Source organism: Sminthopsis crassicaudata, chromosome X (assembly GCF_048593235.1).
Source record: "Sminthopsis crassicaudata isolate SCR6 chromosome X, ASM4859323v1, whole genome shotgun sequence".
Classification (NCBI taxonomy): Eukaryota; Metazoa; Chordata; class Mammalia; order Dasyuromorphia; family Dasyuridae; genus Sminthopsis; species Sminthopsis crassicaudata.
Window position 1 is genome coordinate 3,668,293 of NC_133623.1, and position 13,652 is coordinate 3,681,944.

The following is a 13,652-nucleotide window of genomic DNA, read 5'->3' on the forward strand; positions in this document are numbered from 1 at the left end:
TGGCCATATTGAGAGATCGGGCTCACACCAGCAGCTTTACAAGGAGAAGATAGGGTGGCCTGTGCAGCAACGAACTCTTCAAAAAGGGTTCCGAGTGAACGAGGGGCTCTTGGGCAGGACTGCACTATGGTCACCTAACAGCTGGGGAACGCATGTCCTACCGGGCCCCATTCCTGGCCCTGAAAACTACTGCCTTCAAATTCTGGGCCCTTAAAGCTCCCAAAGGCACCTTCCTACCTGCCTCACCACATCTGTAGGCAGGCCCATCACCTAACCTCCCAGCTCCCTCAGTTCCCTGGGCAGGGCCGGGTGGCCCAATGGAAAGATCCCTGTTTGGCTGCTGGTGTCTTTAGGCCCTGGCTTCCTGTTTTCATTTCTGTGCATGGGTGGGGGTGGGGGAGAAGGGCCTGAGAGCAGGCTGGGATTGGATGGGTCTGCAGGATATAGTTCAGTTCCTTTCAAAAGAGTCTGCTTTTAGCTAGCTGGCCATTTGGTCCTAGAGAAAAAGAAATCCCAACTTGGAGAGGAGCTTAAGGTACCCTGCAATTGCTGAGGGGAACGGGTCCCGGGAGTTGGCCCGCTGCCCCCGCCAGCAGCCATGCAGACCTGGGGCCGGCTCCCCTGCTTGTCAAGAAGGAGGGGCTGGAGGGGTAGGTGAGGGCTTAGTCTTGCCGTTTAGTTCCAGTGACCCTTGGACAAGTGAGCAGGCAGCCCGGGCCCCAGTCTCCCCAAGTCCCGCCGACCAAACCCCGGAGGGCCAGGTTTCTGGGCTTCCCAATCCTGGGAAGTGGCCGCAAGAAGCCTGCTGATCTGCTTGAGAACAGGCGGCTCCAAGAGGAGGGGCGCTCCCTGGCCCCCGAGAGTGGCTCATTTTGGGGGGCGGCCGCAGGCTTAGGATCCTGGGCTTCCTTTGGGAAGATGTTTGCAGTCTGGGCGGGATTTCTTGGGCCGCATCTCTTGGCTCGGGCTCCCTCCCTCGGCCAATTCAGCCGGCCAGACCTCCCCAGGCGATCCTTTGAGGGAAGGAGTTGGCCGGCTGCATCGCACGAAATGGAAAGTTGTGCAAATTGAAAACAGCCCCTTGGCCAGGGCCTAGCTCGGGCGGGGAGGCCTGGCCGGGCAGCCCGCCTTGGGAAAGGCTCCGAGGACTGGGGGCAGCCCGCAAGGAGCTGAGAAAATGAAAGGTTTCGGGCAGGGAGAGCTTTGGGGGTGGAGGGCGCGGTGGGGGCCGCCCCTTTCCCAACCCCGCCCGCCCGCCACTGCATGGAATCTTCCAGCTCGTTAGCGAGTTGCCGGCGCCCATACCTCCAGCCGCAGGCCCGCGCTCGGGTGGCCCTGCACCTTGGGGCCGGGATCAGTCAGTGCGAGGTCATTTGGAGGGGAAGGTGGCACCGAGTCCCAAGGAGACGGGCGCGGGCAACGAGCGGGCGCTGCCGCCTCGACTACCTTTCCCCTAGAGGCCTAGGCTGCTAAGTGCCCCGGACGCCTGGTTTCCCTGGCAGGAGCCGGTCCCGAGAGCTGGAGCCCCTAACGCGGGCCTGCGGGAGGTGGGGGGGCGTTGAAAAGGGTCAGGCTCCAGGCCTGCTAGTCAGATTCCAGAAGGATACTTTCGAGCCCCGGGGCCCAGCGGGGGTGGGGCCAGCCTGGGAGGGGCGGGGTGTGCCCCCCCCTCCCCGCGAGCTTTCCCAGGAGGTCACGGGGCCGCGGCTACGGGGAGGAGCCTCTGGGAGTTCCCGGATGTGCAGCTGGGGCGGCGGGCTGGCCGAGCCTGGGAAGTGGCCGCGAGGATTCAGGCGGCGGCGGTGGCGGCCGGCGGGCCACGGGCCACGGGCCACGGGCCACGGTGAGAGGCCGCGGGAGAGGCCGGCCCGCCGACTGAGGCGGCCCGGGGAGCGGGAGGTGGGGTGGGGCGTGCAACCCCGCACGTGGGGCACCGGCCTGGACGGCACTGGAGGGTGGGACGCGACGGGCCGGGCCATGCGGGGGCTCCCCTGGGGCGGCCCCGGGCGAAACCCCGGCTGGGAGCCGCCCGCCGCGCCCGCGGGATGCCGAGGCCGATGCCCGGATCCCGACATTTGTTTTTCCGGGGGAGGGGCGCTGTAAGGGTGATTGCCCGCGGCCGGGGCGGGGCGGGGCGGAGCCGCTGGCTCGGCTTTACGAAATGGAGGCTTCCGAACCCTCCCGACCTGATCCTGGGTCTTGGGAAGGAGCAGAGAGAGCGCGCGCGAGTGCCGTCCTAGCCGATGTGGGCCTCAGGGGGCCAAGCTGCTGCGAAGGGTGCCCGGAAGGAAGAAGGGACTGGGGCTGCGAAGAGTCGAAGGCCAGTCCGGAATGGGGGGGGGAGGTCTCCCAATAACATCCCAGGAAAGTTTTGGGGAGGACGCAAAAAGTGAAAGCGCATGCCCTTCCCCTCCCCCATTCTTCTGCGTGGGAGATAGGGTGAGGAGGGACTCTGGAAACCCTCGTGGGACTGTGCCAGGCACCCGGAGGGAGGAGGGGAGAAGAGGGGGCGGGGACCGAGATGGCGGCCCCGAGGTGGAGAAAAGCACGGAAGGGAAGGGCTGTGAAAAGAGCTCGAGCTCCAGAAGGGGTCGACGGGCTTTTAATGCCAAGCCGGGGAGCTTGTTTCTTATTTTAGAGGCCTGAGGGAGGCCCCGAGGCTTCTCGAGAGGGCCAGTGTCAGGCTCCAAGCCGCGTCTAAGCTAGATGGCTTTGGCAGCTGAGGGGCAGACACCTTGGAAGGAGAGACGGGAGGCAGTACTGGCCTATTGCATTAATCCCTGATGAGGGACTCTGGGAAAATGGATAGAATGGGACAGATGTTCTGGAGGTCAAAACACCCAGACTTGGCCGATACCTTTCCACCCCGTGTTGGATCCAGAGCAACAGCAGGCAGACAGAACAGGCTAAACAAATGGAGAAATGACCCCAGCTAAGGCTGGACTTTTCCTGTTGGTCCTAGTGCTTTGCTGAAGTTCCGTCTGAGACTCGGAACCTCATGGGTTCTATGTCCACAACATCTCTTATGCCCTTTAGCGTGCTCACACCTCCCTAGCTCAGCCCCTCACCAGTGACCTTTCCCATGAATGCTGTGGCAGGAACCTCCCAGATTCTCTGTTCCCAGTCTCTTCCCACCTCAACCCAGCTTTCACTTAGCTGCCAAATGAGTTTCTCAAGTGGAGGTTTGAACCTGTCACTCCCCTGCTCAAGAAGTTTCCAGGGCTCCCTCTTGCCTCCTCAGCTTGGCATTTAAAACCTTTACCACTTGGTTCAAGTTGCCCTTGCTGACCTTGTTTGAGGCTCTCTCCATCATGACACCACTGCATGTCAGCCACATGAGCCTAACTCCATATTCTTTGAACTTGGCATGAGCTCTCCCTCGGCCATATGTTTGCATAGGTCCTGGAGGCCTTCTTACTGAATCAATGAGGGGGGTGTCCCTTGAAAGTTCAAGAGCTACTTCCTTCGCAAAGCATTTCTCCCCTTGGGTGCACTTTGCCTCAAAGGATCTCTTCTCACCCATCTGCCCAGTAGAGTTGTGAATTCTCCCAAGGGACTGAGCTCCTTATCTGCTGTGGCCATTCCTTTTTTTTTTTTTTTTTGGAGGGGGTCTGTTCTGCTCCAGTCTTTAGAATACTTCCTAGGTGTTGTGTAAACATTGGCTACTCTGAACAGACTTAGTTGGGCAGCTCAGGTAACTTGGTATTTAGTTCTGGAGGAGCTCATCCCACAAAATCAGATTCAGGCTGTTGATTAAGAGCTTGTCACAGGCCAGGTCCTTTACTAAGCACTGGAGATAGTAAATTAAGGCTCTGCCCTCAAATCATCTCAGTCTAGTGAGAAGAGGCTTGAAGCTACTCAACTATAACTCCACAAATCAGCTGCAGGCTGCATACATGGGAGGTCTTGGCGTGAAGGGAGGGCAGGAAAGGCTTCTTGCACAAGGTACGGTTGGAGCTGCCTCTTGAAACTAGCCAGGCGAGGAGGGAGAACTTAAGGGACAGCCGAAGAAACTGCTTAAAGTCAGTATCTTTTTCACGGAACTGCCAGGAAGCCAGTGTCCCTAAATCCAAGAGTGTGTGTTGGTATGACTAGGGAATAAGGCTGAAAAGGTCGGGGGCAAGGCAGATTGTAAAGGGCTTTCCATGTTAAGCTCAGGGTTTTGTATTTGATCCTGGAGACTGTAGGGAGTCATTGGAGTTTATTGGGGGGAGAGGAGGAGTGGGTGATGATCTAGCTTGTGGAGGTTGAATGGAAGATGGATTGGAGAGGGGAGAGGGAGCTTTCGCATTAGTCTAGAGCCAGACCTGCCCCAGCAGGGTGGCAGTGGCTGAGGAGACATTGGGACCATGTATGAGAGATGTTTTGTAGGTAAAAGTAATGGGACTTGACAGATTTGGGAATATGGGGGAGGAAGAGCGAGGGATCCACAGTGCTTTTGAGGTCTGGAGCCCACCTTAGACCGGGAAGAGGAGAGACTTGGAGGGGAGGATGTAATAGGGATGAGTTAAGTGCAGCACTTTCACTTTGATAATGACCCTTGGGCAGTTGGACATTTGATATGGGTGGAGGCTGGATTAATCATCAGCATAGAGTTGATAATTAAATCTATGGGAATCTGGTGACATCACCAAGCAAAAGAAAGGGAGAAAAGGGCCCATCAGTCTCAACTGGTACAACCTGTCTGGATCTAGCCAAAGAAAGTGAGAAGGGACAGTCCTCCAGAGAGGAGCAGATGCAGGAGAGAGCTACTATCCTTCAGACCCCAGGAGACGGTGAGCAGCAATGCCCACGGCCGAAGTTGGGTCAAGCAGGATGAGAAGAGGTTGATCTGGTGAGCCATTGAGCCGGAGCTCATGGGTGATTTTAGAGAGAGCCGTTTGAATGGAATGATCTGGGTCAGAGGCCAGCCTGGAGAATGTTGGAAAGGAAAGGAGGACATTGATTGGAGACTGCCTTTTCAGGCAGCTGTTGAAGCTTCTCCAGAATCCTGTCTTGCCCATGAGCATCTCTCCTTTCCGACTCCGGCCAGAGTTCCCCTTTTAAAAGCAGTTAGGACAGTTGGGCCTAAAATGGGAGGCTCGGAGAGATCCCTTCTAATAACTTGCTCTTCATCAAGATAATACATTTATGGGCAGGGTGATCCAGAGGAGCCTTGGATAAGCAGCTGGGGAAAAATTTTCCCTTTAAAGTTGGCAGAGTTCTATTGAAGGATGTCACGGGAAGATAACATCGCTTCAGCTGTGCTTTAAGGTGGCTTTTGTGACAAAGGACAGTCATGCATTTGCATTTCACTTTGGCCACTTGTGGGACATTAGGGCTTCTGTGGGCTGCCTCAGTTTCCTCTTCTGTAAAATGAGGGGGTGGATTAGCTGACCTCTGAGGTCTCTCCCAGTTTTAAGTCTATGATTTCGATCTTAGAAGCTCAAGTGAATGAATGAAGGAATCCTAAGTGTGAGTGTGGTGGGTGTGGGGGTCCCTGTGGAAGCAGAGGCAGCTGCCTGACTCTTCTCCCAGCTTCCTTTTCCCCATCCCCTTTTGCCAGATCTGAGGACAACAGTTAGTTCCTTTTTTGACCTTGGGGCAACATAATGGCCCCTTAAGTCAGCTTGGCTCCTTCCCCTAATGCTTTATGTTAAATGAAAAGTTCGGGTACGATCCGTATTCTTCAGTGTCCAGTTAGGCAAATTCTACATGTTGAGGCCGCGGTTGAGCCCTCTGCTTTAATTTGGGCAAAAATGTTCTTGCCTGATAACTGTTTGGACAAAGAGAGAAGCTGAATACACTACGGCTCTGTTCACAGCCTGGCACAGGGAGAGGAGGGCGGGGAAAGAGCTGCCCTCAGCCCTTGGGGAGGGAGGTACTGATGGGGGGGCCTCTGGCTGACTCTTGGGTCTGCCTTGATTTCTGTCTTTGCCCCAGCTCGGGCCTACTTTGTTTTTAGCCTTTACCCTGTTACCCCTGGATTGGCCTGCCTCCACTCTTTTTTTTTTTTTTTTAAATAGCTTTTTATTTCCAAGATACATGCATAGGTAATTTTTTAGCATTGACAATTGCAAAATCTTCTGTTCCAACTTTTTCCCCTTCTTCCCCCCCACCCCTTCCCCCAGACAGCAGGGTGACCAATACCTGTTAAATATGTTGAAGTATAAGTTAAACACAATATATGTATACATGTCCAGACAGTTGTTTTGCTGTACAAAAAGAATCGGACTTTGAAATAGTGGACAATTAGCCTGTGAAGGAAATCCAAAATGCAGGCGGATAAAAACAGAGGGATTGGGAATTCTATGGAGTGGTCCATAGTCGTCTCCCAGAGTTCTTTCCCTGGGTGTAGCTGGTTCAGTTCATTACTGCTCTATTGGAACTGATTTGGTTCATCTCATTGCCAAAGATAGCCACTTCCATCAGAATACATCCTCATACAGTATTGTTGTTGAAGTGTATAATGATCTCCTGTTTCTGCTCATTTCACTCAGCATCAGTTGATTTAAGTCTCTCCAGGCCTCTCTGTATTCCTCCTGCTGGTCATTTCTTACACAACAATAATATTCCATAACATTCATATACCACAATTTATTCAGCCATTCTCCAATTGATGGGCATCGTTTCTAGCCACTACAAAGTGGGCTGCCACAAACATTTTGGCACATACAGGTCCCTTTCCCTCCTTTAAGATCTCTTTGGGATATAAGTAGTAACACTGCTAGATCAAAGGGGATGCACAGTTTGATAACTTTTTGAGCACAGTTCCAGATTGCTCTTCAGAATGGCTGGATGTATTCATAATTCCACCAACAATGCATCAGTGTCCCAGTTTTCCCACAGCCCCTCCAACATTCATCATTATTTGTTCCTGTCATTGTAGCCAATCTGACAGGTGTGTAGTGGTATCTCAGCGTTGTCTCAGTCTGCATTTCTTTGATTAATAATGACTTGGAGCATCTTTTCATACGGCTAGCAATAGTTTCAATGTCTTCATCTGAGAATTGTCTGTTCATATCCTTTGACCATTTATCACTTGGAGAATGGCTTGATTTCTTATAAATTAGAGTCAGTTCTCTATATATTTTGGAAATGACTGCCTCCACTCTTGAGGTGCCCTCCCCCCCCACTTCTTTTCCCCAGAGGAGCTTGGCTGGTGCTGGTCTCTTCTGGTCGGCTCTTCCTGAAGGACACGGCAGCATGGCAGAGCTCCCCTCTTCCCCCTCCCCCCATTCTCTTCATCTGAGGACCTTTGCTTCAGGCAGTCCCTTTGATTGATTCCAAGGACATGTCTCCATTTATGGAAAGTGGCAGGGCTAGTGTTCTGTGGGGACCTCCCCCCCAGGAGAGGAGCAGAAGATTCCCATTAAACCTCCTGAAAAGCATTTTAAGAATATGTTTATAAAATAAAGAAATGTTTTCATAGAAATGCCTGCCTTAGTTGTGCATGTGAACTGTAGTCCTGGGTCTCTAGAATAAAGCGCCTGCTGCCATGCTGGCGCTGCCATATTGCTGAAGGGTTTGCAAAGCATTTTATGAATGTGATCTCATTTGATCCCTGGGAAGCAGGTGCTTTTATGGCCCCCATGTTGCAGATAAAGGCACAGATGGGTTAAGTGGCTTGCCCTGGGTCACCCATCTGGGAAGTATCTGAGGCTGAATTTGAACTCAGGGCTCCTTGACAAGAGGTGGTGCCCCCTCACCGACCTAAGTACTCTTAGGGTTACCTTGCCCATGAACCCCTATGCTGCTGCACTTCAGTAGTGGTGAGCCAAGGTGGCCGTCATAGGGAGAGCATTTGGGATGGAACTTCTAGGAGCTGCTGTGGAGAGCTCTCCTTGAGAAGTACGGTTGCTAGATTTTGCACCTGGGTTATCTTCTTGGACAAAGAAGATAACCCTTTGCAGGGTGGGAGCAGAATCCCGAGGCTCCAAATACAGCGACCGGCCATCTGGGAAAGGACAGGAGGAGTGCAAAAGTTGAACAGCCTGAGAGAGGAGGTAGAGGCATTCTCCACGTGGGCACCGCTAGCAGGCCAGGACTGAAGGCCTCTCAGCACCTGGCCACTTCACTCCCTGCCCTTACTTTTGGTGCAGTCGGGGCCTCCTTTCTCAGGACCTCATTGTCTGGCTCAGCAGTCCCCAATCCAGCCCCTTCCTGGCCTCACACTTGGAGAAAAGGGGAGGAGGGAGGCGGGAGCCGAGCGGGGATTATGACCACTTCAGAATGCTTTACACACTTGAGAAATTACTGTTCTCTTGAAACACGAGCCTCCTTTTTAGTGCGTTCATCTGGTTTACCGACCCCAGTATTCTGCTGTCCATTCAGACTCATAGTGGACCGGGGTTTTTTTCCCATAAAGCTCTGAGGGGAAACAAATGGGAATTTCCTTTATGACTTTAGTTTGACTTTATCCCATTAGTTGCATCTGAAAGGGGCAGAGGGAGGTCCCCTTCTGGCTTTGGGGAGTAAATGGGATCTCTACCAGCTTTGTCATTTCAATGAGGTTTAATAGACCTGAACTTTTCAAGGCTGCAGTGTGATCTGCCCCCTAAGATGAAGTAAAGACTGCTAAAAAAAAAAAAATAGACTTGTCAGCCCACTCCTCCACCTGCTTTCCTGTGTCAGGAGCCCTTGACTTTCCGATCATCCTAGAGGCCCAGCTCCCCTCATTTTACAGATGAGGAAACCAAGGTCCAGCATCTGGAGTGCTCATTAGCCATCGGCTCTCCCCCAGAGTTCTCTCTTGGGCCTTCTCCTCTTGACTGGGGATCTCGTTCACACCCATGGTTTGGCCAATCATCTCTGTGAAGAGGAGAACTTGCCAGTCTCTGTATCCGGCTCTTCTCCCAGACTTTCTGGAACTCCATCCTGCATGCCAAATCAGGCATATCCACGCACAGCCCAGCACCCCCCGAACAATTCTTTCCCCCTTCACTAAACTCTTGGGTAGCACCTCTCTGTTCTTGATCTCCAAGACATCCTCACCTTGCCTCACTTTGGTCTCTAACTCTCCAATCAGCCTCAATCAGCCTGGTCACTGCTGATTTCTCCCTATTTCAGGTCCAACCCCATCCGGCGGTCTGAAGAGCTCCTGCCAAGCTTAGTGGAAGAGACGCCTGTCGCCATCTTTTGCCAGTCTGCCCTACCCCCAGCTGCCCCAGGTCTGGCCACACCTTTCCCCTGCTCATTCTCCCCAGGGGTCCTAACTTAGTCCTTGGAGGCTTCTCCCAAAGGCCTCAGGCTGTGCTGCTTCTCAATCAGCTTTGTGTTTACTGTTCCCTAGGTGGTGGGTTTCCCTGGAGGATCAAGCTGCTTGAGCTCTGTTTTGGGACCAAGCTTTGAACACCGAGTAGGTGCTTACTAAATGTGTGTTGCGCCTTGATCTGGGCCCGCTATCCTAGAAATGTGAGGAAAGTACATGGATCTTAAGGTGTGGGTAACATGTGGGGGAGCCTAAACGGGAGAGCCAGAGATCTTGCTTCTTCCCATGAATCAGCTTTCTCAGCAAGGGAGGCTTAAACTGTGGTGTACTGGCGATTTTCTGGGTAGGGGAGAAGGGAGAAGAAACAGCCGGTCTGTTCTATAGCTTGTCTAAACGTGCCATAGCAGTTGGCCCGGAGGTGAGGATGAGGATGGGAAGAGGGACTTCCGTGACCCCCCACATTTCTGTGTCATCTGTCAGGGATGCAAGTTCCTTTTGCTGAGTTTGTAGCAAACGACTCGGAGTGAGTGTTAAGTCTTTCCTTCCATTCCATCCTGAGGAAGCCAAAGACTATAAGATTTAGAGCTGAGGGAACCCTCAGGGGTTTTTTGCTAAAGGGGGGAGCTGAGGCCCAGGGAACCAAAGTGACCTTAGTCACACAGTGGCAGTTGCCATTCAGTGTTCATTCTGTTACTCCATAGGGCTTTGCTCTGTGCTTGACTCCAGTGGAACAGGGAGTCTCAGTCTCCTCCCATTTCCATGATTGAGTACGTTACAATTTTTTTTTCTTTTTTTGGCTGAGGCTTTGGGGTTAAGTGACTTGCCTAGGGTCACACAGCTAGGAAGTGTTAAGTGTCTGAGATCAGATTTGAACTCGTGTCCTCCTGACTTCAGGGCTGGTGCTCTATCCATTGTGCCACTTAGCTGCTCTCTTAGAAGGTTTCTTAAATTTTTCCACTCCCCTTTTTGCCCAAGACACTTTGATGTGATTTGGGTATATTAGGTATAAAAAATTGGTCAAAATAAAGCATTTACTGATAGCACATCATAATTTCATGACCTCCACGTTCAGTTATAAGAGTTTAAAAAGCTAGGTATTAGGAGAAGCCCTGCTCCCCAAGGTGACCGGGCCTCAGCTGACCCTTCTTGCCTTTCTCTCATGCACAGGACCGTGGAGGGAGGAGGAAGGATGCAGACGATCAAGTGTGTGGTGGTTGGGGATGGGGCTGTGGGCAAGACGTGCCTTCTTATTAGCTACACGACCAACGCCTTTCCCGAGGAGTACATCCCCACCGTCTTCGACAATTACAGTGCCCAGATGTCTGTGGACGGCCGGACGGTCAGCCTGAATCTGTGGGACACAGCTGGCCAAGAGGAGTACGACCGGCTCCGGACCCTGTCCTACCCTCAGACCAATGTCTTTGTCATCTGCTTCTCCATTGGCAGCCCTTCCTCCTATGCCAATGTGCGGCATAAGTGGCATCCGGAGGTCTCCCATCACTGCCCCAATGTGCCCATCCTGCTTGTGGGCACCAAAAAGGACCTTCGAAATGACCTCGCAACCTTGAAGAGACTGAAGGAGCAGAGCCTGACGCCCACTACTCCTCAGCAAGGGACCTCCCTGGCCAAGCAGGTGGGCGCCGTTAAGTATCTCGAGTGCTCGGCCCTGATGCAGGATGGAGTCGGTGAGGTGTTTGCGGAGGCTGTGAGAGCCGTGCTCTACCCGGTCACCAAGAAGAACACAAAGAAATGCATCCTCTTGTAGCTCCAGCAACAGCGCCTGGGCACCAGTGGCCAGCAGGCGCCATGGGCCTCCTCTGCCAGGAATCCTTCTGTCGCCCCCAGTCCTGAGGGTACTTGGGACTGGGCCTGATGGGGAAGTGGGGAAGAGGGCTGGGCGGGACTGCCTGCTCCTTGGTGCTGAGCATTGGGCTTTGTGGGGCAGGTGTGGTTGCATGAAGTTGTTGCCTTAAGTTTTTCTTTTCTTCCTTTGGATGTACCAATTTTGGAAAGTTTGTTTGTTTCTTGTTTGTTTCCCAGATGTTCCTTACGCTTAGCCCCGTCCCTCTCCTGCCTGTGTCCTTCCCACCTCTCTCCCCAAGAGGAGGTGCTTACATCGGCAAGGTCTGTGAGAAACGGGGAGCCTCTCGGTGAGGTCAGTGGGGCTGAAGGAGCTCGGGGTTTCTTGGATCTCCTTTGGTTTCCCACCAAGCCTTCCTTGGCCCTGGGCCTCAGGTGACATATCCCCGAGGAAATGCTTCATAAATGCAAAGATTACTGGAGGCCATGGTGCTTTGGGGATAGGCTCTGGTGGCAGTACAGGCCGAGTGGTACCCTGCATTTCATTGCTCTTTTCTACCCAGAAAGGGAAACCACATGACACAAGACAGACTTTAGCATCCTTCTTACCACTAACATTAAGCAGATTCTTTGTCTCTTCTTCTGGGCTGAACTCGGAGACTCCTTGATTGGGACACTTTTCTTATCTCTATGCCTGCCCTGTGAGGCTTGGCAGTTGCTTCCTCCTTAGGGCTTTTTAGGAGCACCAGGCTGGGGTTGTGTCCGTCTGTCCCCCGGTTTCCCCCCTCCCGTCCCTCCCTGATTGAGAGACTCCCCCATTTGATTGGCCAAAACAACTCAGCTATTCTGTTCCCTCCATTCTCTCCATCTGAGTTTATGGGATTTTGTGATTCCCTAGAAGGAAAAAGAAAATCCCTCTACCCTTGAGTTGGGAGGGACAGCCAGATGTAGCACTGACTTCCCCACATACCCCATTTTTAAAAATTATATTGAGGCTGTTGGGAATCTGGGAAATGGAGTTAAAAGGATCTCTTGTGCCTCCTTTCTTCTTCCTTCAGTGACTAAGATGTGCCTTTTGTGATCTCAACATTCCCAGTCCTAGATGGTGGATTTTGGCCTGGGTGTGCTTAGAGGGAGCCTTCTAGAGGACTAGGAACCCTGGGTAGAAACAAATATTAGGGCTTAGTGTAGGGAATTTGCACCATCCTTTCCTCTTTACCCTAAACTAATTTCTCTCCTCTTTATCATGTGCTGTAAGATCAGGAGATGAAACTCATCAGGCTTCCTGGATGCTTTATCCCCAGCTGCAGACAAGTGCTTACTGGTGCTTCCATATAGCTTGGTACCAGTGGACTGAACCCAGGAAAGAAAGGCCCAGAAAATATCCTGCTGTCCACGTATCAGCTTTTAACTGCCATTTTCATGCCATGTCTATTTTCCCACGTGTCAACCACTGTGGGGTGGGGGGAAGGCTATCTCTCTTGGTAGAGGCAGGATCTTATCTAACATACATTAGCACTTTGGGGTGGGAAAAAAAGGCCCTGCTTTAGTGAGGGGAGTGTGTGGTCCTCAAGAGCCAGCCACTTCAGGGCCTGTGGTACCAGTCGTTCAGATGTTTGCCCACCATCAGCCAGATGAGATCCCAGAGGTGCATTATGGCTATTCTGATGGCTCAAGCTCAGTGGTACCCTTTGAGGGCTTTGTCAGGGTCTCCAAATTGCCCGATCGTCAGCAAATTCATCAAATGGAAAAGTTGGCAATTCAATTTTATTTGCAGTTCCAAATTCTCTTCCTCCCCCCCCACAACCCCACTCCCCCATTGAGAAGGCAAGGAAAATAGAACCCTTACAAATAGGTCTAGTCATACAAAACACCTTTCCACTGTAGCCAGGCTCTCCTCCCCCCCCCCCCAAAAAAAAAAAAAAAAGGCTAAGAAAAAAGAAAATATACCTCAATCTACTCCTGAGTCTACCCTCTCTCTGTCGGGAGGTGGATGGCAAGTTTCATTATGAGTGCCAAGAATTGTTGTGGGTCGTTGTGGTGCCAAGCATTCCTGCCTTTCACAGTTGATTTTCTTCACAACATTGTGACTACTTTATAGACTGTACTGGGTCGGCCCACTTGTCTCCGAGTGAGTTCATGCAAGTCTTCCCAGCTTTTTCTCCCAACAGAGGGGCATTCTCAGCCTGAGGAGTTTGTTTTCTTCCAGGGAAATACTTTCTCCTGTATATGAAGATATCTGGCTTGAGAGGTTACTTGCTGAATGCTCTTTTGCCAGTGAGGTCAAAGGATTGGTCCTGACTTATTTGGTAGGGCCTGTTTGGGGTGGGGGGGGTGGGGTATTTGATAGGAACAGAGTACTGAGACAACTGCAACTCTTGAATGGATTTTAATCCTATGGTGCCTTCCTTTCTGTCCTCACACTCTTGCAATTTGGGTATTGCTTGGGCAAACTTTGGTTTCCCCTGAAAATGAATTTAGCCCATCTCTGGCAGAGCAGGGAATCACCTGTGCCCATGGCTGATGGGATGTGGTACTGTAACATACACTGGTAACTTGATCTGTATACTTAAATGGATTTTGTATGAAAACTAATATGCTAGAGTCACTTGTAAATTATTCATAATTAAATGGTGGTAAAGCTTTGCTGATTTTCCCCAGG

General features: G+C 52.0%; 1 protein-coding gene across 11 annotated transcripts; it reads left to right on the forward strand.

The window, feature by feature from the left end:
• Positions 1-1,296: 1,296 nt before the first annotated feature.
• LOC141548251 (rho-related GTP-binding protein RhoG-like) lies at positions 1,297-13,636 on the forward strand. Of its 11 annotated transcripts, none has more exons than XM_074277004.1 (4): positions 1,297-1,843; positions 9,049-9,149; positions 9,272-9,420; positions 10,358-13,636. In XM_074277004.1, exons 3-4 carry the CDS (start codon positions 9,407-9,409, stop codon positions 10,953-10,955), a joined length of 612 nt encoding a protein of 203 aa, XP_074133105.1. In that variant the 5' UTR covers positions 1,297-1,843; positions 9,049-9,149; positions 9,272-9,406; the 3' UTR covers positions 10,956-13,636. The 11 variants fall into 11 exon arrangements, with proteins under 11 accessions (XP_074133105.1, XP_074133111.1, XP_074133113.1 ...); XM_074277010.1 differs by having other exon boundaries at positions 1,299-1,843; positions 9,272-9,393; XM_074277012.1 differs by having other exon boundaries at positions 1,299-1,843; positions 9,272-9,341.
• Positions 13,637-13,652: the final 16 nt, after the last annotated feature.